This window comes from Crocodylus porosus, unplaced genomic scaffold, assembly GCF_001723895.1.
Source record: "Crocodylus porosus isolate Cpor-Errol unplaced genomic scaffold, CroPor_comp1, whole genome shotgun sequence".
Classification (NCBI taxonomy): Eukaryota; Metazoa; Chordata; order Crocodylia; family Crocodylidae; genus Crocodylus; species Crocodylus porosus.
The window spans coordinates 14,438,221-14,463,133 of record NW_017728932.1 but is presented as its reverse complement, the minus strand read 5'-3'; the positions used below and the strand labels follow the sequence as shown (position 1 = coordinate 14,463,133).

The 24,913-nt window shown below is 39.5% G+C and overlaps 1 protein-coding gene across 3 annotated transcripts in view; it reads left to right on the top strand.

The window, feature by feature from the left end:
* Nucleotides 1-24,913, top strand: part of BRIP1 (BRCA1 interacting protein C-terminal helicase 1) — a 102,397-nt gene that overhangs the window by 26,397 nt on the left and 51,087 nt on the right. For all 3 annotated transcript variants that reach the window (XR_002102995.1, XR_002102994.1, XM_019545673.1), the window contains exons 8-13: nucleotides 174-373; nucleotides 4,298-4,430; nucleotides 5,255-5,409; nucleotides 6,307-6,478; nucleotides 6,588-6,728; nucleotides 7,124-7,285. Coding sequence is in view for 1 of the 3 variants with exons in the window: in XM_019545673.1 (XP_019401218.1) it covers nucleotides 174-373; nucleotides 4,298-4,430; nucleotides 5,255-5,409; nucleotides 6,307-6,478; nucleotides 6,588-6,728; nucleotides 7,124-7,285 (963 nt within the window). In the remaining 2 variants the exon portion in view is untranslated. The remainder of the gene's footprint in view (nucleotides 1-173; nucleotides 374-4,297; nucleotides 4,431-5,254; nucleotides 5,410-6,306; nucleotides 6,479-6,587; nucleotides 6,729-7,123; nucleotides 7,286-24,913) is intronic.

The window sequence follows — 24,913 nt, the reverse complement described above, 5'->3', positions numbered from 1 at the left end:
AACACGAACTTAAAAAAAAAAAAAAAAAAAAAAAAAAAAAAATTCTATTGCTTGCAAATGTGAGACAGAATCTGGATAACTTTTTTTTTTTATTTTAAAGACAAACCTGCTTGCTGCTGTTACTTACTTATCTATTTCACTTTGTCTTACTGGACAATTATTTTCTTCTGTAGATGGAAATTAAGCTAAAAGGCCAGGTAGTCATTTTAGATGAAGCCCACAATATTGAGGACTGTGCACGGGAGTCGGTTAGTTACAGCGTTACAGAAACCCAGCTGAGATTTGCTCGTGAAGAACTAGATTCCATGGTCAACAACAACATCAGACAGAAGGATCATGAGCCACTGCGAGCTGTCTGTTGCAGTCTGGCAAAGTAAGACAGCTATCTTGATTTCCTTTTGCCAAGTATTTGCTTTTTCTTAATCTTTCTTTTCTGGGCCTCTTTTTATACCAATGCCATTTGCTAGAGCCCAGGTAGCATCAGTGATAAGATGCCATAACTAGACACCTCCCCACCCTACAGTTCCCTGGTTCCCCTTGGTTTGATTTGGAGGACAGAAGAATGATTTAAGGGGAAGACATTGATTGACTAATAGATTGAAGAAAGATATTTTTGGAAGTATCTAAGTGCTTAACTTGTGTTCTTGAAAATAGGACTTAGTCTTCCAAATTATCTAGGCATGTTTGAAAACTACCTCAAGACCTTGAATACTCATTTTACCCTATCTGTGCTTCCATTTCTCCATTTGACTAACAGGGATAACACTCTTTTACATCATAGCTTTTGTCAGAACTAATTCATTAACATTTATCAAATGCTTTGAGAGCCTTCGAGAGGAAGTATTACATAAGTACAAAGTAGCGTTTAGTCAGTTTTAGAGAAACTCACGTTCCCATAGAAGATGTTCCCTCCTCAAGCTGTGGAAAACTGTGTGTTTAATTTGTGGAGAGAATAGGCATTTGTTGCTGATTTAATAAAAAGGCAGTCATTTGGGTTTTGCTTTTGTTCTAGACTGTGCAAATGGCGATGCCTATGGTTAAAGTTGCCCAGTACTTTCCACTATAAGATCCTGTTTTCAGTTGCTTGTAACTTTGCCACACTGTCTCATGCTGTGAATCTGCTGGAGACCAGTTTTTTTTTCCCTCCAGCTAAATTAGTTCAGCCATTTTCAAGAGCAAGATCAGTGGGATATCTGTTGTTCTTGCAATTCTTCTGTTGAAATCTCTAATGCACCACGCTTTGGAAGAGGCACTGGGCTTACTGAAAGGGCTTTACCCACTTATTTAGGATGTACCTTTTCCTGTCCCTGTGAAAATTCTCAGAAGAGGCCTGTCTTATTAATTCAGTTCTAAAGAGTCTGTCAGCACTGAGCATGCTTCATAGCATTAGACCTTCTACCTATGATCAGACTGCACTTAATGCCATCCCCACTGGTTAATCGAACATACTCCTTCCTTTGGTTTTAAGGGCAGAGAAGGGCTTTCCCTGTAATTGTTCTCCCAGGTCTATCACTATGATGCGTTGCACAATAATTGAGAGTGAGAGAAGACTTTCCTGTCTTCTCAGTGCTCCCCCAGCTGGCACCCAAATTTCATGGGATATCAGGAGGAAGCAACCTGACTTGAATACAGTGAGTTAAGGAATGAGAGTGATGTAGAAGAGTTTCCAAGGTGACATGGAAGATGGGATTAGGATAAAGAGATGGGAGGGAGGAATAGTAGTAGAGCAGAGTGCAGCAGCAGATAGTAGGAAAGAAAAATAAGAATAAGAGTCAAGGCAAGGAGCAGGAGCCACGGGAAGGAGAGGACAGGAATAGGTATGGGGGGAAACTTGAGGAGGAGTTATAGACAGGGTCAAGATCTGGCAGTTTGACATAGGGGAACAGTGATGTGGGGAAGATAGCAGGAAGAGAACAGAAACAGGACTGAGGCAACCACTTGGAGAAAGAGAGACAAGGCCAGATGCTGGACTGGGGTGACTAGCAAGAAGAGCAGGGGTAGAGACAAGATGAGTAGTGGCAGAGGAGTCTGTTGCCACTAGAGAATTTAGGATTGACCATGTTACTTCTTAGCCTCAGCAAAAGTAAGAAAATCTACTGACAAACCTAATTGAGCAATGAAGCCCATGGAATAAAAATAAATAAGAAAGTGAGCAGCCGTGTCTATATTAACTAACCTTCTTTAATCATGTTTGATATCAGGGTTTTGTTACAGTGCTGCTTAAGGAAGTCTTTCTTGGTTAGCAAGTCCCTGCTTACGTTAGAGATAAGGTAAACCTTCCACTTGGCCATCTTTCCCTCTTTGCTCTGCTGTGCGGTGGTACTATGTGTGTGTTACTGATATGAATGATTTCCTAGTAGCCACTAATTCTCCTTTCCTGGCTCTCTCAAATGTTAAAAATCTTAGCAACAAATAAAATCAACATGGCTAGAGATTTGACTGCCTCAAGCCTTTTAACCTTATCAGAAAAATTGAGGTTGATTCTCATGTCAACTCTGCCAATAGTAGGGAAAGCATCTGGTGGAAAGCAAGGGGACTGGGTGTGAATAGCCAATAATTAATGAAATGCTATGGCATATAGTGATGGTTGTAGCTTGCATAAGTAATTGGGAAGTTTCTCTGTCGTTAAGTTTCCTGGGTCCTGCCTCCAAAAAATATTTACGTCTGAGTTTACATGCCACTGATGTGCTAAAACACCAGCTTAAAGAGTTTCTTTGCAGGCATGCCAGTGTACAAGGATTTCACTGTGTGCGCCGCTTGGTATCTTTTTGGGAAGCAGGAGGTTTTATTTCATGCGTATTGCTCTATTATTTAAAATGGTATTGTATCTCGTTCAGTCAATTGGAGTGCAAAATTAAATAATTTTGCATTCAGTTTTTAAATGGGATGTTTTTATTCTAGAATTTAAAATGGCACTTTAAACCCTCTGACTTTAGACTGGTATAATATTAATTTGATTGCTGTTTGCTTTCAGCAGCTGACCATTTCAAAAGATATGTGACATAAGGTTTAGGATGAGGACATGTTGTAATACTTCCAGAGTGTGTTCTGTGCTTCACAGGTTCATTTTGTTTCTTATATTATGGCCATAACTCTGATTCTTTGTGTTTGATGTAATAGCTGAAGAATTGGGGCTGATCCTTAAATTCAGGTATCGCTGTTTCTTTAAATATTGCAAACTGTGGTCAACTGGGAGATTTCCATCAGGTTTTAGGGGTTTCTTTGTTTAGCAAACTGACTTTAAAACTGTTCTATTAGGTATTTTGTTTTGCAGTGTAGTAGCCGGAGACCCGAATCTGAAGCAGCCCTCAAATTGTTGCTACTGTAGTTGATATCAGACCTGTTTTGGACAGTTGTGGAGATGACAGCTGTCCTTCTCATGCCTCCTGCTGGCTGATGAACCCGACAGCTTTGGCGTTTTCTCAGAGGGAACAGCTTGCATACTTTGTTGGACAGAGGAAGAGTGCCATAACAGTGGATGTCTGACCAGAGATGCATTTGGGTTGGAGAAAATGTTATCCCTGTCATGAGGGATATAAGAATTACAAAATTGAGTCTGGCTATAACCTGAGCACAGGCTTAAATGCTTAGGACGCCCCACTGCATTTTCAGTGGATTATTTAGTTAAGATGAGGTTACTGCTAATTTTTTAAATTATAACACAATTTCAAGTCTCTAAATGTGAAAAGCTGCTGTTTCATTGCAGTATTGCTGTACGTAATGATCTGTTAACACTGCCATCTTCATCTTTTGCTTATAGCAACACTAAACGATGCAGTTTTTATTAGCCTAATTGCCATAATTCATGGTTAAAAGAACAACTCAATGCTTTTTAGTAGCCAAAAAGCTACACGTTGGAGATGGCACAAACTAGCCAGTATCCAGTTATAGAGGTAAAATATTTTGGATAACTAAATTCTGGATTGGTATGAAACTACAGAAATATTTCCTAAACATCCCTAACATGTTAACAACAAGAAGTTAGATTTTATCCCCTTTTTCAATAGACCCAGGAAATGATATAGGGGAAATGTGAACCTTTTGTGCAAATGTTCTCCTTGCTTCCATCAATGTGAGTCTGGAGCAGCTTCACTGAAATCAGGGCAGCTCAAAGATACAAATCTGGCAAAAGGAATAAGAATCAGAACTGAAATGCATTTAAATATCTGTTGTTGTCCTGGGAGTATGGCACAGGCTTTGAAGTCCGTTTTGTGTAGTTTTCTGGAGGATCTCTCACATGGTCATTCACATGAGTAAAGAAATAATTTATAATTACTACTGTTTTCTCTATTTACAGCTGGTTACAGCAAACCTCCAGTCAGCTTATAGAAAGAGGGTATGAAACCTCCTGTAAAGTTTGGAATGGAAAAGAAATGCTCACCATTTTGCATTACATGGGAATAACCAATGCTACATTTCCCATCTTACAGGTAGATTTTTAATGATATGGAACCTAATGGTAAAATGCATGATGCTGTTAGGTTATTTTTTTTAAACATGCTTAAGTTACTGTAGATTGTTCTTTAAATTAGTCTAGTTTTTCAGAAATGTCTTCAAAATATGTGCCTGCTGTAAATTAGGGGTAGGCCACTACAGTTACAAGGGTGTAAACTAGATATAGTGGGGAACCGATTTCTGTATCTTCTATAACAGACCTTGGCAATGTTTTGGAGCAGGGGGGACACTTTAATGGACCTTCGCTCGGAGCCCAGGCCCCTTCCAACCTGTCTTACACTGCTGCTATTGGTTCTCCCTGCTGCCCAGCCACCATTGAAGCCCCCTGTCGCTAAAATGCTGCTGAAGCTCCACACGCCAGATGAAATGACTCTGCTGGCCAGATCTGGCCTCCAGCATTTTTTCAGAAGTAGCAGACACTGCCCTGCTTGATTGGTCTTACAACAACTTTAGTTGTGTTTTAACAACAGATACACTGATTCGATGCCATTATTGAAAGGTGGTTCCTTGAAATATTGCCTGTTAATTCTGCCCTTGCTAACTGTCTTCATTCTAGTGGGCTAACAAAGCATAATGCCGCATACTTCAGACAGGGCCTCTCTTTCTGTATGGTGCCACACATGTTGAAAGCACTGAGTACAATACAATTTCTCTTTAATGTTTCCTTTTGGTTGTGTTTCTGCAGCTATATTGGGAAATGTTATTTTAAAATGTTCTAGCAAACACTTTGGATCTGTATTGCTTTTCGGTCTGAGAGAATTTTTTAGAAGGATGTTAATGTGGAGTTTGCCTGTTGTAGAAACATTTTGCTGCCGTCCTTGAAAAGGAAGAAAAAGTAGCAAGGTTTGATGGTGGAGAGGAGCTTATTGAGATTCCCACTGTGAGTTCTGCCACTCAGTTTGTGCTAAATGGACTATTCATGGTTCTTACGTATCTTTTTAAAGATAACAGCAGGTCAGTGGAAATGCATAGTCTGAGATGTGTTTTATTTTCCTTCTACAAGAAATATTAAAATTGCAAGGGAATGCATTTCATAGGCATCTGATTGCCATTTATCCCTCCTTGTATAAACACGCATAAAAATCTTTTATGGGACATTTGGGTAACTTTGCTATATGTGATAAAGAACAAACGAGCATTGGTCGGAGCCAGGCAAAGTAGAAACATGCATAGCACAAGATTACTTCTGCAGCTTGGCCAAGTTGTCTCTTTCTCCACTGTGCAGCACCTCTGCTATGCCAGTGTCTGGCTTCTCCTACAAAACCTATAATTTAAACAGGATTGTGGCAATGTTTTCTTTTATGTGGGTAAACGCCCATTAAAAACTCGAGTTCCATACCACCAAATCAGGTTCCTTTTTTTAAATAAATAAACATTGACAAAGATTTCTATCAAGGTTTCGACTGGAATATTTTCATATAGCATTGCCTAATTCCAGTAGTATGTTAATTATTTTACTTTGGTTTGAAAGTGATATAAACCAGCATTTTGATACTTTGCCCATTAAAGCCAACTGTGGCTACTAAATGTTTTGATTCCAAACTAATTTTGTAATAAGTAATAAGTTATCAGGAATCTGTTGGGTTTTTTTTTTAAATGGAGCTTCATGTAACTTTGAAAAATTACATTTTTAATAACATCTTCTGGTAGTGCATGATCCTTTTATTATAGGCAGAGTTTCATACACAATTAGTTTGATTGCTTAAGATAAAAGCGCATTTTATTAACAATAGCTTTGATTTTTGAAAGTTTAATACTGAAGCAACATGATACAGGCATTCTGAAATGCATTTAACAAACAAAATTGTAGGCTACATCTATTAACAGTTATATTAATTGACGTCTTTATAGATTTGCGGATGACTACAGAGTTGCTTTACAACAAACATATGTTTGGACAAGTGAAACCCAAGTTGATATTTCAGATAGAAATGGCTTCTTTCCACGACCAAAGCATAAGCGGAGTTCGAGGCAGAAAACTGCAGTCCACATGCTTAACTTTTGGTGCTTGAATCCAGCTGTGGTAAGCTAAGTGTGAAATAAAACTGCTACATAACTAGCTTAATCTGATCACAAATGTACACATAGTAGTCTTAAAGATTGTACTGATTTTCTTAATGTTTTCCCTCCAGGCCTTTTCAGACTTAAGTGATAATGTTAGGACAATTGTCCTAACATCAGGTACACTCTCTCCAATGGACTCATTTTCTTCAGAACTTGGTGTAAAATTTTCCATCCAGCTTGAGGCAAATCATGTTATTTCGAACTCACAGGTAAATGTTTGTGATTATGGTTCTCTCTCCTGAAATTATAACATTGTCTTCTATTATGAAATTAGTGGAATATTAGTTATTTATGGACATTTACTTGTGTAAATGTCACTTAAATATTTAAATAAAAATATCCTGAAAAATTGTAATCCTATATGAAAGGAAGTAAGAAGGTAGTATTTCATCCGTACAGCTGAAAATAAATGCTTCTGATAACAGTGCATGCTGCTTTAGTATCGTAATCCTTTTTTCTTTTCCTCTTACTTTTTGTTTGTTTGGTTTTTTTTTAGCATGAATCTGCCTAGAAATACCTTAATATTTGGCGTCAGGTTTTTTTCAGTTTACCTGTTAACTTGATATAAGCGTAAAAATATAACACTGAAATATTAATACAACAGGTCTGGGTTGGTACCATTGGAGCAGGCCCCAGCGGTCGGAAGTTATGTGCCACATTCCAACATGCGGAGACTTTTGAATTCCAGGACGAAGTGGGAGCACTTCTGCTTTCAGTATGTCATACTGTTGGCCAAGGGGTTTTGTGCTTTCTGCCATCTTACAAGGTAAGGAAACCTTAATTCATGTTCTCTCCTCTTAAAACCTATTTGAAGGTTTATTGTGGCCTTATGTCCCTATGGCTGCAAACAAACATCACCTTTGTGCTGCCATAAACATTTTTATGGTGATACAAAGCCCAAGCAAACAGACATCCATACAGCTTTTTGTGCCACAGATGCCCAAAACAATGACTGCAGCAATAGGTGGTAAACAGTGGTGCTGCTTTTTTGTGTGTGGCAGATGTCTGCTTTATGGCAGAAGAACAGAGGCAGCCTGGAGCTGCTGCCACTCTCCAGCTGTCCTGAGTGGGTGCTTCTGGGAATTCAGGGCCCAATTCCTGTGGCATGCAGGATCAGGTCCCAGAAGCACCAGGAGTGCAGAGGCATGCCCCAGGATTTCCCAGCATATCATGCTGCTACACCCTGCCCTAAAACGATGGGTAATGTTTATGTCACCTGGTGAAGCAGATCAGCTGTGTTAGGATACATCCAAGGACATGTCTGTTTACAGTCTATACACTGTGCAGATGCCTGTTGGAATTGCTTGGATCCTGTAGCTCAGGGGCAGGCAAAGTCTGGCCTGTGGGCTGGATCCGGTTGGCAGTGGACTCCATTTTCCAGCCATGCCAGCACAAGGCTGGGGCCAGTCTTCACGGAGACCCCAGCTGCAGCTGTGCTATGAAAGCTCAAGGCTGGGGTTGCCATGGAGACTTGCCCCAGCCGGGCTGGCAGGGCATGCAGCAGAGCAGGGCAGGGAGCTGTTCTGGAGCTGCTGGGATCTCACAATGGGGGCAGCTTGCTCCAGAACCACAGCAGAGCTGCAATCTGTAGCCTGCATGCTCTGGACAGGGGTGCGCAGGCAGGGGATCACAGCTTTCAGCGGTGACAGCCTGGTCTGGAGCAGGAGCGGAGCCACGATGCCTTGCCTGTGCACCCCTGCCCAGAGCATGCAGGCAACAGATTTCAGCTCTGTCCTGGCTCTGGAGCAAGCTGCCCCCACCCCCCTCCCCCGGTGAGATCCCAGTGGCTCCAGCGCAGCCCCCGGCTCTGCTCTGCTGCGCCCTGCCAGCACTGCTGGGGCTGATCTCCATGGTAACCCCAGTTTTGAGCTTTCACAGCACAGCTGCGACTAGGGTCTCCGTGGAGACCATCCCCAGCCATGCAGGCGAGGGTTGCTGGGAAATGCAGTCTGGCTGCTGGCTGGATTGGCCATTTTGCTCACCCCTGCTGCAGCTGATTGCCTGAAAACAAGTTTGTAAACCAAGGTATATGTTGTTCCAAAAAAGGACATTTTGGTATGTGAACCAAGTGTGCTTTCTGTGTTCTTAGCATCTACTAGAAAGGATTCGTACTACAAAAGTAGTGTGGAGAAAGTTTGCATATTTAGTGCTTCCTTTAGAACTGTTCCTATGGGTCTAACATTTTTTTTAAAAAACAACTTTTAAGGAACTCCTGCCATTCAGTTGCCTACCATAAAAGGCAACTTTGCTATGTGTAAATAGTGATTCTTTGGCTATTTGGTGACTATTATATGTAATGCATGGTACTCCCATTTTTCCTGACTTTGGTTATTGTTGCATTTCACAGCACTGTGAATGCTAGCTGTGTTTTCTTGTGTCATGTGGAAACTGCACAGTGCCTGCTGTCCCAGGAGATCAATTCTCTCTATTACAAAGCACATATTATCAAATTTGGTTGCTGATAGGTGGCTCTATAATTATGGCAAAGGCTGTAACTTCGTAATAAACTAACTCAGATCTGAGAAACAAGAGCATAAGCCTGCAGTATAAATTCTTAAGTACAGACCTGTTTTTCTTATCAAACTCTGACAATGTCTGGATTGCAGCAAGTGATTTTGTAAAATTAACAGTGGTCTAATAGAAACTATTCCTAACAGTCAAAGCTGCTAGCATTGATGAAAGTGCAGCAGTCTGGAGCTACTTAGCCAATGTAAGTTTTTTGACCACTTTGCTAATCTTAGAAGTCCTTCAAAAAGAGTAATTTTTAAACCTGAAGGAATAGATAAAATAGATATCTTTGTTTCAGACACTGCCAACATGAAATACATTTTTTGGCTGAAGAATATATCGGGTCCTCTGTTGCTTGGTGTCTATTTAAAAAAAAAAAAACCCAAAACCCAGCTATTGTTGCAGTTACCAACAGCAACCATTAGGTGACTGCATTAGACCATACAATACAGAATTGGTAGAAAGAGGCACACTACCAAATCTAAATAACCCATCATTCTAATTCATAAAATATGTATACATTAAATATGCAAAACCAGCAGTCTCAAGATAAATATGAAACTGAATTTCTCTTATGGCTGAAATTGAAATCCAGACTCTCTTCAGTTTGATACACTTCCATAGAACAGCAGTGGGGATAATGCTACATGTTATGCAGTGCAGCAGTCATTTTTCTGTGTATAAACAGTTTTAAAATATTTTTTGCAAGTTTCTGTTAAGAAATGATACTTGCCTGACCTGAAATTGCTTAGAGACATTGTGATTAGAGTCGTAACTGGCATTTAATAAAGAATGAAAGACAATGGTGAACAAGTCAGGTGTCCACCCCCAACCCTCTTGCCATTATGCTTCACTGAAAGGCTGACTGGGAGGAAAAAAATCCAACAGTAATGAAGGGACTGATAAATGTAAACTCCAGATAACTGAAAAGCGATATTTTCTCTTCTCTTTATTCTGCATTGGGCTGTCTTGCATGAATGAGAAGTAATTGGGTCAAAATGCAACTGTCTCTTGGGAGAGATTCCTTTGGAAGTTTCTTCTCCATCCAGAGGCTTGTAAACTGTTCCTTTAAAATAGGTATTGATAATCTATGAGAGATTTACCCGACCATGTTAGAATAATTTTAATGTACATAAAATTGTCAGCCCAAGTACTTCACATTAATCCATGTAGGAAAATGATTTTAAAATAAGCTGAGAGAAGATATTTTCCCAAGGCTATAACGTGAGTTGTATTTTTCTCTTGTCCTCCCAACATGTCCCTTCATATTGTTTACTGAACAAACATACAAAAAATAGGTGATATATACTTTTATAATTCAATTAAATTATTTTCAGCATTAAATCCTTGTAATTTGAGCTCATAGTATTAAGTTAAAGGATCCTTATTCCTTCTATGAATAACTTCTTCAGATGAGTTGCAAGTCATCGGTAGTACCTTGAAAACTCGGTACAATTTGGCAAATAACTGGTATTATTCTGATTCTGCATTTTCAGTGATTGATCATTATAGTAGTAGAGAACACATTATATTGTTTTTCAAACAATATGAAAATATATTGTTTTTTCAAATAAAGGAAATCTGATGGAAACTGCTTTTATATTTAGTAGTTGAAATCTTTCAGACATGGGATTTTGCTGTTTGCTTAGTTGTGAAGAGTAGAAATTGAGTTCAGAATAAATCTTCAATCTTCAGCATATAGACATTCAATATATTTAGTTTCATTGAATGTCTTGTTGTTTTTGTCAACTGCCCCTTTTGCTATTAATTATGTTCTCATAAATTTTGGAAGTTCATCATCCTGGACTGGCAAACAAAACAATTCCCAAATTCCTGTCTATGAGGTGTGCAACTGTTGTTCATGGAATAGACCACATGACGTGCCTCGTTCAATGGAAATGGCCTATTTAAATGTTTACGGTAGGTGAAGTGCAACTCCCTGGAGAAATATGCCTGCAGTGATATTCCCCTGTTCCATCAGCTCCATTGCCACCTTCTCAAGACATATCCCCAGCTGGCTAGTTCGCATCCGAGTTTCAGAGAAAATATGCCATCAGATTGATAGCAGTGCAGCCTACATTGTTTCACTATTAGTCATCCTAACTTCTTTCTTTCCTGAGCGATGTGCTTTTAGAAAACTAATTAGAAAGATAATTAGAAAGATAAAGGGTGAAAAGGAAGGGCAACAAAATAGAAACCTACTTTAACATGCACAAGTGAGGGTTCTGGGCAGAGGAGAAGATTGCCCAAGATCTCTCCCTGAGAGGAAGGAATGGAAACAGAACTACTTGACTGCAGCTGCTATCCACTGCCTGCTTGGTTCTGCAGGTGCATTGACAATACCTTGTGAGTTGTTCTCTTAAAGTATGCTGCATGAGCTAAAGCGCTATGTGTACACCTCCAGTTTAATTGTCATCCTGCACCAGCCCAGTATTTGCACCATGCTGTAGTGCAAAAGCAGAGCTGAAAGGGTAAAAAAAAAAAAAATAAAATAAAAAAAAAAATAAAAAAAATCTAAGAATTCTGGTTAATCATGGAGCTGCTTTGTCCATGTACCTATAAAGGCAGATTCAGAATACACACCTAAGATGGATATATGTAAGCGTGTTTATTATGGTGTAAAATATACTAGATTCCTGAGCCTCTCTAGGGAAGAAGCCCCATTTGATTTCCAGTAGCAAAATAATTCGCCATCTAAATGTGAAATTTCCCTTTGATAAGTTGCGAATGTCAAGTCCTCGGACTCCTCAGATCCCTTTTTAACTGACAAAAAGGGGGTGGACAAATGCACACATAATACAAATTATCTTCTTTCTTTGAATTCCATCCTGCACCTTTATTCATGGCAAGAATGCTCTGTCTTCTACATCTCCTGCTCCTGTGCTGTGATTTGTGATCCTTTTTAACAAAGTAACTCAAATCACTTAGAAATAAGTGAACCCATTGTCTCTGTTACTGGTAGGGATATGCAGGCAGATGATTAAGTAATCATGGACTGTTGCTTGAAATTTTCTTCAAAAAATGTTTAAAGGATTTGGAATCAAGTTGTAGATATTGTTAATCCTACTGCATTGTTATTACTACTACTAATACTACTGTTTTTTCCTTAATACCCTCTTTCATCTTACTGTTTTATTCACTGATGGGATCTTATGTTTTGATTTTTTTTTTTTTTCCTGGCCAAAGGCTGTGACTATTTATGTGTTTGTTAAACGCTGAACACAGCAAATCCCAATGTTGATGATGCCTTTGAATATTACGGTTCTATAATAAAATAATGTACTGCAGTTGTTTTGGGTTTTTTGAAAGACGCTAGATTTAGATGGCTTAAGGGATATAGTACTTACTTCACTGCTCCAAGAAATGACAAATATCAGAGAATTGTTTATTTCTAATTTCTCAAAATTTTAAATGTTGCTATTAACTAAATAGCACTAGGTATTACACGCATAACATATCTTAGATTTATTAATAGCAAAATGTGTGTAGGAGGTAGAAGTGATGCATCAGGCACATGCAGAGCTGTCTTGGTATAGCTTCACACACTATTTTTACATATTGAATAGTGTGCCATAATATGCTATTTTATGTTTTCCCAATCAAAATTCTCAGAATTTCCCAATTCTGTTACTTTGGCTTTGAAATTATTTTTAAATAACTCAAATTTTACATTTATTGAAATACAATCCTGGCCACAGTTTTTGAAGGTTAATATGTTCCTGGAAAACAAACTGATGATGCTATTCAACAAAAATGCATTTATGTTAAAATCAGTAGCAACTCCTAGCAAAAACACTCTATAAAAGAGAATATCAGAATGTGAAAAGATTACTCAGAAATCTAAGATGCTTTTAAACAAGATTAAGATAAGGACCATTAGGGTTCATGTCGCCGACCTGTCTGCATTAAGATATATCTTGCCTGGTGCCTGCATCCTAGATGATTCATTCAATATGTGTCATATCAAAGTCAGACTATCCAGCTAGGAGAAAAATGCTAATGCTTATAAATTTTAGTGATGATCCATCATGATGAATTAACTGACCTTTCTTTGGGAGCTATTTACAATCAGTTGTAATCTTTAAACAATAATCTTGGTCCTTTCTTTGCTCTGTTGTTTAATTTATTTCTTTTAAATGTTGATTCATAATGTTGAGATTAGAATTAAAAACAAGATGATCAGGTGCTCAAATTGTTTTGAGTTTCTTGATTCGCAGGCTTTCCTTCTGTTGAGGATGAGACCTCACCCTTTTCTTCCTTCACCTTTCACAAGTCAAAAGTCCTCTGTGGATTCGGATTTGAATTATATGTCCATTGCCTCTGACAGTCAAGAATTTAATGTTTTAACTTTTCTGCTCGTTTGGCAAAGTTCTGCTTGACAGTTGTTGGGTGATGATGTATAATTTATAGTGGACCGTAACAGAGAGCTGTACATAGTACACAAAAGAAAATAAAGGGGCTTCATGAATACTAATCTAAAAAGATATAAATACTATATGGCTTGTTTGTTTGATTTCTCGTGACTCTCTCCAGACTTGTTGAATGATCTGATTCAGCCCTTAAGACCCTTTGGTACAAAGTCAGTCTTTACATCCATGTTTTCTGTAATTCTCACAGCAGTTGCTGTATAGTGCATTGTGATACCGAGCTTTAGTGCATGACTGCTTTCTGTAACTATCATGCTGTCTAGAACCATTTTGCCTTGATGAGTCATTATCTGAAGCAGTAGTAAACATGCCACCAGCAGATTTCTGCAAAACCACCAACACTTTGCTACGCTGCATTCACATTGAGTCCTTTTTCAGAATATAACATACAGCTATTTTTTTTGTGTGGGAGGTACTAGGGGAATTAAATGTTAGTTAATGGGAAAAGTCTATAGAAGGTTGGTAGATGTGTTTTTCATCATAGTTTAAAATATCATATGTTAGAAGAGCATGTGATATGGAGTTATTGGGCTCTCCAGACCACCTAGTATATACAGTACTGCCTGGAGTGTGCAAGTTGAAAAGAAAAAAACCCCTGCATGTGGACACTAACAAATGCAATGCGAAGTATCGTGTATGAAATGATCTCTAGGTCCCTTTAGTTCCCAGAGTACCTTTTCCTCTCTTATTTCCTCCTAGACTGAGTTCCTTTGGGTAAAGCTGGTGTTCATGCTCTAGAGAAGGTTTTCATCATGCCTTAATTTTAAAGGAGTGCTGTTTTTCTGTTCACCCTGACCTGATTCACCATAGATGAGAATTAAAGAAAAAGAAAATAGAGCTGAATTATGTTGGTCAGCATTTCCCATAGAAGAAGGGTAAAGAAAGAGTCCAGTACTACTTGTAGAATAACAGCAACTAATGAACCCCGGTTAAATCGCAAAGGAAGAGCCTAGATTACCTATTCATGAGCCATCTAGATTACTTTGCTCAACAGATCATTTAAAGAAGATTTCTAATTAAAACTGATCCTAAAAAGTATTTTCTCTTCTTGTGACTCGGAGCAAAACCAAATGTTCTTAGGAGGAAATCAGCTTTTCATCAGTATCTTTTCTTCATTTGTGTTCTTGATTTGAATCTATAATATTCCTTGTTACCACAGTGCATCTTAATATGAGATCTCTTCTGAAGAAATGAAGATTTTGGAAACTGGGCAAAACAAAGCTCTTAGCTGTGGCCTCCAGCATCGTTAGGTGCACATGATGCTGTAGAGCCCAGGAGAAGAGCGTGTAACTAGATAGAAGACATGAAGGTTGTTTTGGAACGTCTTTTGGACCCTAGGTGGGAGAGAAGTTAGATGAACTGTGGGCACAAGCAGATTTTCTGTATACAGTGTGTGGCAGGGCACTGTGTGTGCCTGCCCCTTTAAGGCCTTGGAGCCGGCAGCCTCCAGGTGCCTAATGAGGGCAGCCATTTTAGGCCCAGGGCTGCCCATGTAAACAAGGCAGTTTGGCTGCTGGAGGAGAGGCAACAAGATCGCCTGGCCTGAGGGCTGCCGAGTTGCATCCTGAGGTAAGGGGAGGAGCCGCAGGGGGTGGTAGGAGGCTGCTGGTCCTGGGTACGACCGGAAACTGCACCCTGCCGGGAGAGGGTGGCCTGGTGGGGCTCCCGGCGGCGCCGGAGCCCCCAGGAAGTGCCAGGCCAGTTACCACCCCGGTGAAAGGCGAGTCGAGACGCCTGCTTAACTTCTCTCCCAACTATACAGTTGGCCCAATAATAAGATAACACAAAACGCCTCTCGCTCTTCTACATTTCCTCTCTGATGACAGCTTCAGCAACACTCTCACCCCACTACAAAGAGAGAGAAGAAATTCGGCAAATTTGTCTTTGTGGGTAGCAAAGTTTCCGTTAAATGATTTTTGGAAGAGAGACTTTCTGTCTGGTGCCAGAGTCGAGTCTTGGTTCTTTTTTTTACATCCAGTGCAGACTCTGCTTGATTACCTTTCACACCTTTATGAGTCTGATGCATAAACCAGTTCCTTTAAGGTACCGTTTGCATTCACTTCTGATTTTAAGATAATGAGCACAATCCAAATTATTTTCTCTGCTGCCACTAGTCAGTACTTTCTGAAAGTAATGTTCCATGTAAAACCAGTATGTTAGGAATTTGACATTATTAGTTTGGGATGGCTATTTCATTCTAACTCAGTACAAAGCTCAATTTAGAAAAGCTACCAAATATATATATATATACACCTTACTGGTATTTTGTAAGGCTATATTGTTATAAAGGAAGCATTCAGGTTCACAGTATTGGTTCGTTTTAAACTATCTACTGGATTTTACAAAAACAATTTCATATTGAATAATCATTGATAGCTGTGTCTGGGAAGGTACCTCACAGAAGCTGACTTCAGTGGTCCTTAGAAATGGTTCTAACAGGCTCGTAAATCTTTAGTACAAAGCATGGCACTTATTTAGGTTGCATTTCTATTTTTCATTCAGTAATTCATACTCATTCCCCTATTTGCTTCCTTTCTATCAAAGCTGAATTTCTTGCACGTTTTTGGAATCTGAATATTTTATGTGGCCCAGTCCTACAAGCAACTGGTTAAAAAGCAGTTATGGAAATGGTGGCTTCGTATTTTGTCAAAAGCTTTAATCAGACAATGGAACAGACATTGCTTTAAGCTCTGCAACATAGCCCATAAGCGGTGTTTGGTTAAGCCTTGTTGTTCATTTTGTTGAAAGCAGTGCATGTCTACAACGGTCAGAGGTGTAACAAAGCAGCCAGGCACCCAGGGCACCTGCAACACATGGGGACAGTAGTGATTTCTGGCTACTGCCATGCCACTGCCATGAATGTATGACTGTGGCGGCAGCTTTTCTTTTATCCACCTGCCTCCCCGCACCCCTCTTTAAGTTAGTACCCAGGGCAGCTGCCCCATCCTAATTATGCTACTGGTAATAATCATTTGAGAGTGTGGGATAAGGGCATTGCTAAGTGAAAATGGAGCCTTCAGGTTTTCTTATTACAGACTCAACTCCAGGAAAAGTTTTGTAGTGACCACAAAAATTTAATAGAGTGTAGTGAGCTGATGCTCGTGTCATAATTGTATCCTACCTTGCACCTTTTCTTAGTGGCATTGGCAGCGGAAGTAAAGATTGGGCATCGACTGGTCTATAAATGCACTAGTAGTGGTCAGGATTAAATTAATTTAACAGGACGGCAGTGGGAAGCCCGGTATTTTTAAGCTCTGTGCTGAACTTGCTCTATGCATCAAGGACTTCAGGTACAGTTAATGTGAGCTTATGCAGGTACTTTATTCATTTTTAAACTAATTGAATTTCATTTGTCAAGAACACCTTTACAATTGTATCAACATTTCTAAATTCAGATTTTGGGTTTATGCCCTTTGAACCTATCCCATTATGTCTGTAGGTCATAACGTGCCCTCTTCCTGGGAACAGAGGAAAATGGATCATAGCATATACAGTTTGTTTAGCCTCCTCCATGCCTGAGGATATAGCGACTGGATAGACAAATATCAGTCACAACATGGTTGAAACAGTGCTTTGGCTGTAGTACAGAACGCTTGACAAAAAAGCTATGGGAGATGATACCCATTTAATTGAGGATATATTGGCCAAAAGAATGGTATCACCCCAGGCGCTTCCAAAAGGACACTGGGAATGTTTAATTTCAGGCTAGACAGTCACCAGGGACAAGCAGAAGAGACCTCAGTTTAACCTCGGACATGGTTGCTGTCCTCTGTGTGTGTGCATTCAATATGATCTCAAGTCCTTGAACGTGCTGTCTCCTGCCCCGGAGGTAAATGTGTCACCCCTGCATATGACAGGGTGAATTAAGGATACAATTTCAGTATTAATTCTGATTGCCTGCCTGTTCTTAGTTTAAGACAGACCCCCTTTATTTTAGTGAGATTTGGGTGAGTTAAGTAGACCTCAGCCATTCTGAGTAGCAGAAGAGGAATAAGAGAACCGAATCTTTTAATGTGTTCAGAAACATCTCTATCCATAAGAAGCAAATGTGGTGACTCGATTTCTATCAAGCAACCTGCAGACAAAGCCTAGGCATGCAGATTTTATACACAAATGGTAAGAAATTAAGCACTTTTTTTTTCCCCACAATCAAGGAAAAGATGGGGGGAGGACCTTCTCGCAACTTTTACTTATTTATTAAATTACATCAATAAATTTACAAAAGATGGTAGTCTGTTTAGCTAGGCCTATTAAAAGCATTAAGATTTGAGCACTGGCTGTTAAAATGAGTAAATGGCAATATTACAAAGTTAAACAAATGCCAAAAAACATTTTCCAGAGTACTGGGATTGTAACAATGCCATTAATGAGGGCAAAGAGGTTTTAATGCAATTTGCACATTCTAAAGTTTCAAAAAGAGGTTTTGAGTTAGTGCATTATTAATGTTCTGAACATCTGGAACTGTGTAAGAGCTATAGACATTGAGCAAGTGCAGGGTATCCCCAATAGGTCTGATGCTGACTGATTTCCTCCCTAGTGAGAAGCTTGTTTTAAGACGTTTGAGACAGTAAAATGACAATATCCAGATAAGAGATAAACATTCCACAGTGTCCTTTTGCTTGTGAGATGTATGGAAAAAGATGAGAAACATTACCTTTGTGCAGCTGGAAGCTGAATTTTTAAAATGAAAGGGGAAAATAGACGCATTCACACCTCTAGCCATACCGCTATGGTACAGTCACTGGAGCTTTCCGATTCTGTTTGGGGCCAAATAATCACTCATTGTAAGTACTTGTAATTCAGGTTAGATTGCATGCTGTAGTTTTCTTCCCCTTTCCCTTAAAAGTTAATGCTCAGATTTTTCTTGTTCATGTGTTAGACACCACTTTATTTGCTGGTGATTACTCATTAACCACTTCGGAGTAAATTCTTAAGCTAAAGAGTAATTTTTCTTGTTTCAGTTGTTTTATTGACATTAGTGGGATGAATAACTGTATTTACACATTTAAAGTATTTGCAAGATAGGGCTCCGTGTTATCATCTCTGAAGTGACGTAGGCAACAAAATATTTTAACAGTCATATTATTTTCCCTACAATAACTACGGCCGACGTCAAAGACTAAAGAACTGCAGGCATTGGGACAGAAGATTAGTACATGAGCTCATAGTGGATGGTGAACAAGAGAGAAGTCCAAGTCCAATTTTAAATGAATGCTTGTGTTCTCTTTCTGTATAGTATTTGCTCATTATGCTTGAGGGGAGGGTGCTCTCTTCTTTCAGAAGTATTACCATAATTTAGATGAGCCAACCCAGCTGCAATTTCATGATTATAATATATAAAAGTCCCAGGAGTCTTCTCTTGTTTTTCAGGTTTCTTGTGCTGTCATGCTTACATTCCTTGTAAGACCCTAAAAAGCAAAAGGATAGAAACATGATGGGAGAGTAATTAAACAGCATGTGGGAAGTGCCATCCATCTGTTGCCTGGCTCTAAGGACCCTATACAATGTCCGTTGAAATCACTGGAGCCTTCTCAAAGACTTCAGGGTGCAGGCTAAATCCTGTGACATGAAAGTGGCCCTCTTCTGACTTAAAAAGAAGGGCCTGTTGCCAGTTTCTAAAGCTGCAGGGCATGCACCCCTTTCACAGAACGATTTTTTTTCAGACTGGTGCGACATGGGCACAGTGTTGGTATCTGTGAGCTATCACAAGATGTTCTAGGGTCAAGCTCTCTGAAGTGTAAATATATCTGTTACTAGCTTTCATTCTAGCTTCAGTCTGATATAATGAAGAATGTGATGAAAGATCAAATTACAGGCTGGCTATCTGCAGCGTCCACAGAGCTGTGCCTTCAGCCAGTCCTTCACCGAAGCACTTAGGCTGGGGAACAAAGGGAAGAGAGAGTTTGGGAGTTCCCCAATCCTGTAATTGGAGACAGAAGAAATAGCAAAATGCCTGCTACTTTCTTACCCCAAACTGAATTGAGCACCAGGCTTTCTCTAGAAAAGCAACTTCTTTTCTCATACAGTCAGTTGTAACCCACCTACTTGAACATCATATGCTCGTCCAAGTCACTCCACTAATGTTCAGCTTACAAGGGTGTGAACTGTCAGTTCCTTTTTAAGATCCATGTCTGTACTAGCCAGGAGGCCTGCAGCAACCATATTGTCTTAGCATGAGGGGCAGGGCAAGCTCAGAATAGCACTCCAGACCAACAACTGAAATGCTGTTAAGTACACATCCGAAAGAAATAACAACTCTTGCATTTTTAAAGCCGATTTCTGGTTTGTTGTAAAGAATAGTTATTAGTTCTTCACTTGCGTTGGATCATTTTTTAATCTGTCAAGTTGGTTTCTTTGCTTGGTTGCTTACTACTAATGGCTAGTGCAAGTATGAGCCATCCAGGTTTCATCCTCACAAAATAGTTGAAGAAAAGTGACCCTAGTTCTTTGGTTAATATCTTGGATTTGATTCAACTCTTTTTGGTCAGTCACTGAAAAATAATTGAAAAGTTACTTAGTATATTTTCTTGGGTAACCTGGTGGCTCCCTTGAGGGACAGTGCTGGTGCAATGTAGCTTTCAGAGATCAAACAATTTTTTCAGTGCTTTTCAAGCCTTGCCTCTGGGTAGTCTCTGGCATAACCTTAATTTGTTCAGAAAGAGACACTTAATAGGTAGGGGAATCTTTTTATAGCTTACAAATTGTTGTTCATGTTTTGAAGTTATTTTAGAATGAAATGGCAGCATTTGTAATTTTTCTGTGTAGGTACAGAATACAGTGCTGATGGAGCTTATAGCTTATACCCACCAGATCATACAATTGAAAGTTGCTAACTTGTAATGTTTATACCTGACTGAACAAGGGATATGCAGGGGCAATTGGCTCGAGCTAAAAATAAGCTAATCTCCCCTGCCATGTTGCCTACAGGAAGGGAAAAGTAAAAAGAGTGGAAACCCTACACACATTCTGTATGGGCTCTATTGTATACTTGAAGTGTTAATCCCTAGTTAAAGGGCGCTCGCTAGGGTGGATTTCTGGGCACAAAGAGCATGCTTAAGCTGCTGCGAGCGTGCATCTGGAGGGTCAGCTCTGGTCCGTGGCAGCTAGGGCTGTAGGGCCCAATTTGTAGGAAGGGTTAACACAGACGGACTGTATTCAGGAAATGGGCCAGGGAGGCCAAGGGAAGAAACAGTGCTGCCGCCTGCTTAGGCCAAGGGCAATTGAAAAATATGCAGCAGTTTTGAATTGGGATCAAACACTGTGTTTTGGGAAGTATTTAACTAAGGAGAAGTCTATGAGAACTGGGATAGTAGTGAAATGGTGATGGCTACTGCTAGAAATTGTAACAGAGGGGTAGCAGGACATATGAGAAAGAGGGGGAAAACAAAATCTGATAAGATTTCAAGGGTCCCATAGGATATCAAATGAAATCTGTTGAGCGGGTGGTAGGATGGAGTATTTAAAGAGCGGGAAGGTTTGATTTAACAGCATCTTCCCCTCTTGGGGAAGCTGTAGTAAGGAAAGGAGCCGGAAGCTCCGGTTGCCTACAAACCTGTGCATGCTATAAATTCCTGGGCTAGTTTAGGAGACAGTACAGTTGGGTTTGGAGGTTCAGTCGCTCATCAGGAGGTTGCACAGTCTCTTTGAAGTTTCTCTTTCCTTTCAATAATTGGAGTGTCTTATGGTGTCTCCCCAGCCAAAAATTGTCCAGATGCTTGCAGGCGAAGGGATGTAGACCAAACAGCTTAAAAATGGGGAAGAGGTCTGTTTCAGAGGAGAAATTGCTAGGTAACCAACTTTTCTGTTTACTCCCACTGGAATTTAGCAATGGGAGTCCTTGCAGATAAGATGCTGGCAAACACAGCTGTTGGCTTATTTACCATCCTACATATGTGGAACACACAGCTATTTTTCATCACTTATGATCAAGCTAGTAGCCAGATTAAAAAGTCAATACTTGTTAAGAACTTTTTCTCCTTGTTAAGATTCATGAATGATCTTTTTTTTAGGAAGTAGTGTTTGTATTTTTTTAACCTTTTTCTCTTTTTTTTTAAGTACTTTGATACTTTCTTTCAGGTACCTGCTAACTTCAGTTTTATTCTTTATTTGTGATGACAGTGAATTACGAATGTTTCATGATCTGTCATATTTGTCAGCTTATTTTGTTGTTGTTTGTCAAAATCTGTGGGTATGTCAGCACTGCACAATGCTCTGCTGTATAAAAATACTTATGCTACTGCAATACTCTTTCCAGTACCTGAGCTAACTGTATCGCTACACTGCACTCTGTTTTGGACTCATCGGTGTAATGCCTACGTGGCATTTAAAATTGCTGGTTGCTGTTTTACATAATAGACCTAATGCTACTTCTTTACCTTCTTAATTAACCTTAGTGAATATGTTTGTTAAAATGTTTTGCTATACTATCACATTGCCTTATTATCTAGGGAATGTTGCCTTGAAAATGTGAGTCATTAAGAGTGGACTTTATAATGCCAAAATATGGACTCATCCTAATCTTCAGTGGTAATATAATCTGCAGGCTGTGCACTTGGGACTGTCCGTTGAGACATCCTCAATTAGCTCAGTGACAGCAGTAGAGCATGGCAGGAGAAGTAGCCTTTGAACTGCCTATTAAAAGCTTACCTAGCCCTTTAGAGATAATTACTGGGACCTTGAAATGGATAAAAATGCAATACCTGCATGGGGCTATTAATGGTATGCTATCTGACATTGACCACATAATGCAGCATACGGCTGGGCTGATGATGAGTTATTGATCTGATCTCTCCAGGATCCAAAATTAAAGCAGAGCTGTGTTGAGGAAGAGAAATTGGCTACCATTATTCACCTGAAGATCTGGCTCTATGGAAGGAACTTATATTAAAAAATAGGTATAATGGCAGTAGGTTAATTAGACATTAATTATAAGGAGAGATTTTTCTTGGGTATGATTTGAAAGTGATCTGAAAGGCTCTTTACATCTTGGACTAAAGACTTGGTCTTTCATTTGGGTCCAAGCACAGGCTTTCCCTGTAACATGGTTTGAGACCACATGCCTCTCTGTATCATGTGCTGAGGCAGCCCCCACGCTTCAAGGTACAGTATAGAGCCATGACTTGTTCCCACTCAGCGGTAGGAGCTGTTGCAATCAGTGGCATCTCCTTTTCTTATTCCTAGTTCATTTATGTCTCTTCTGAGGGACATCAGTGCATCTCAGCTCTGGCCTTCTTCTTTCTCTCTTCCCTTTGAAATTCCTCTCACATTTCCTACTTTGCTATGCAGAGTATATTCTAACCATCTCGGCCTGAGTGCAAAAGATCTTATACCTTGCTCATCTCTTTCACTAGTTTCCTTCTAGCCTTCTTCTTGAAAGTACTGATGTCGCCCTTCTTATTTCCATGAGGTCCACTGTTTTCTATCCCCATCTTTGCATTCAGTACATTGCTTCTCATCATCAGTAGTGATTCCCTGTCTTTTTTTTAACCACAGTTATAATTTTTGAGATGATGCCTTTTGTCCCCATACGACAGCAGGTGGAGAATGCCCCTTCTGGGTGATGCCATAGCATTTTTCACATCTGATCCAAGGTCCGTATAGTTTTGGAATAATATTTAGTTTGACTGAGCGCCCTTCATGATGCCATCCACAGTTCTAAGCAGTGGGTCTAGGCTTCAATCAAAACATTTAGTTTCCAAGGCCAAGGGGGCTTGAATTCAAAGCTTTCCTTCTCCTGGGTGGGTTGCTGTGTGCCTCCCTATCTCTCTGTCATAGGTTGGCAGGATAGACTGGTTCTTTTTTTGACAGCTTATTGAACTGCTGCAGTGACCAGCAGGGATGTGCAATTATTGAAGTGCCCCGTGGCACTTGCGTTTTACATTGGGTAGATACTTTTTAACAGCAGCTGCACATCACAAAGTAGAATCTGTGGTGACAGTCAGTGCAGATTATTGGGCATTATGTCTAAGAATATTACATGTCATGCTGGTAGATGAGGTTTTCCCCCTGAATTTCACACCCTGGATAGCAGTGTAGTTTTAATATTTTATTACACTGTTAGGTTAAATATTGTGAACATACAGCATGTGGAAAATAAAGTAAGAATTCATTATGGTTTCTCACTTCTTCACTCTGGCTTGTGAAAATGCTGCAAGCTAAATTGGAGCTTCACTTATGCTCTAATTTCCACTTCAGCACATACGTTTGCACATTTTCCTTACTGTTTAAGCAGCAATTGCATGGGAAATGAGCGTTGTTGCTGTTAAGAAGTGGGCTGTATTCAGTTCTTGAATGTAAGAATCCAAGTGGCAAATAATAGCAATTTGCAATCACTGTATCTTTCTCCTCAAGTGCTTTCTCTGGCTTTTACAGAAAAGAAAGTTGGAATAAAACCAAGCACTAATAATAAGTAACAGTACAACCTAGAAACATTTCTTTGTTAAATAAAAATGTATCTGGCTGAGGTTACCACTATTCTGTACCATTGCAACCTACAGAGTTCCCGCTCCCTTTGGCATTTCTTAAAGGTTTGCTGCCTGATGTGACTGAGATGTGAAAAATCAATGTACCAGGAGACCGATCACAATCTTGTGATGTTTATATTCAAACTCGTATCTTTGGGGTTTATTATTAATGCGTTAATGAACAAGGTAAGATGTCAGCTATCACAGATACATTTGCAGCATTAAGCATTTTATTGCGGTATTGATGCCTTTCCGTGACCTTGTAAACTTACGTAGGTCACAACTGTCATACAGCCCAATGGACAGGTGTCCCTATTTCACAAACTACAGCCAAGATTAATATGAATTTTAGTATGACAGATAATTCCTGCTGGCTTATACCATATCCATAGTTTTGGTACAGCTAAGAACCTAAAAAAGAAGATAAGGATTCCACAGTCATGTAGATTAGATTGCAATTTCATCCCTTTATGGTCTGTCCAGTTCATAATTGAAACAGTAGAGGGGATGTGCAGCTAGCTCCCTGTGCTGTGCTGTGTAGTAGAAAAAACTACTTTTTTCTATCACCCACTCACTATAAAAACTGTATAAATATAAGAAAAATTCCTAATTTGAATGCCTTGGAATAGTGAAAAATATGACCAAAAGTCTAGGAAGTTGGTCACATCTGGATGCATGTTGTAGAAGGGAAATCAACTTTGAGGGTATATATTTAATTGACATCTTGTGCATCCACAGCGTAACAGCACATATAAGCATTTGAATTGTTGCATATATTCAAAACCACATGTTTGTCTTGTTCAGAGTTAGCTGGCCTTTGAAATCTGCCTTAATCTGTGTTCCTAATCAGGAACTGATTATGATATTTACTAATAAAATTGATAAAACGTGCCGATATGTACTGTAAAATGTAATTGGGCGTTCATATATTCCTTGCATTCTAGGACCATATTCTTGGGTGTTTAAATTAGCATAAATTAGTATGCCATTGGAGGA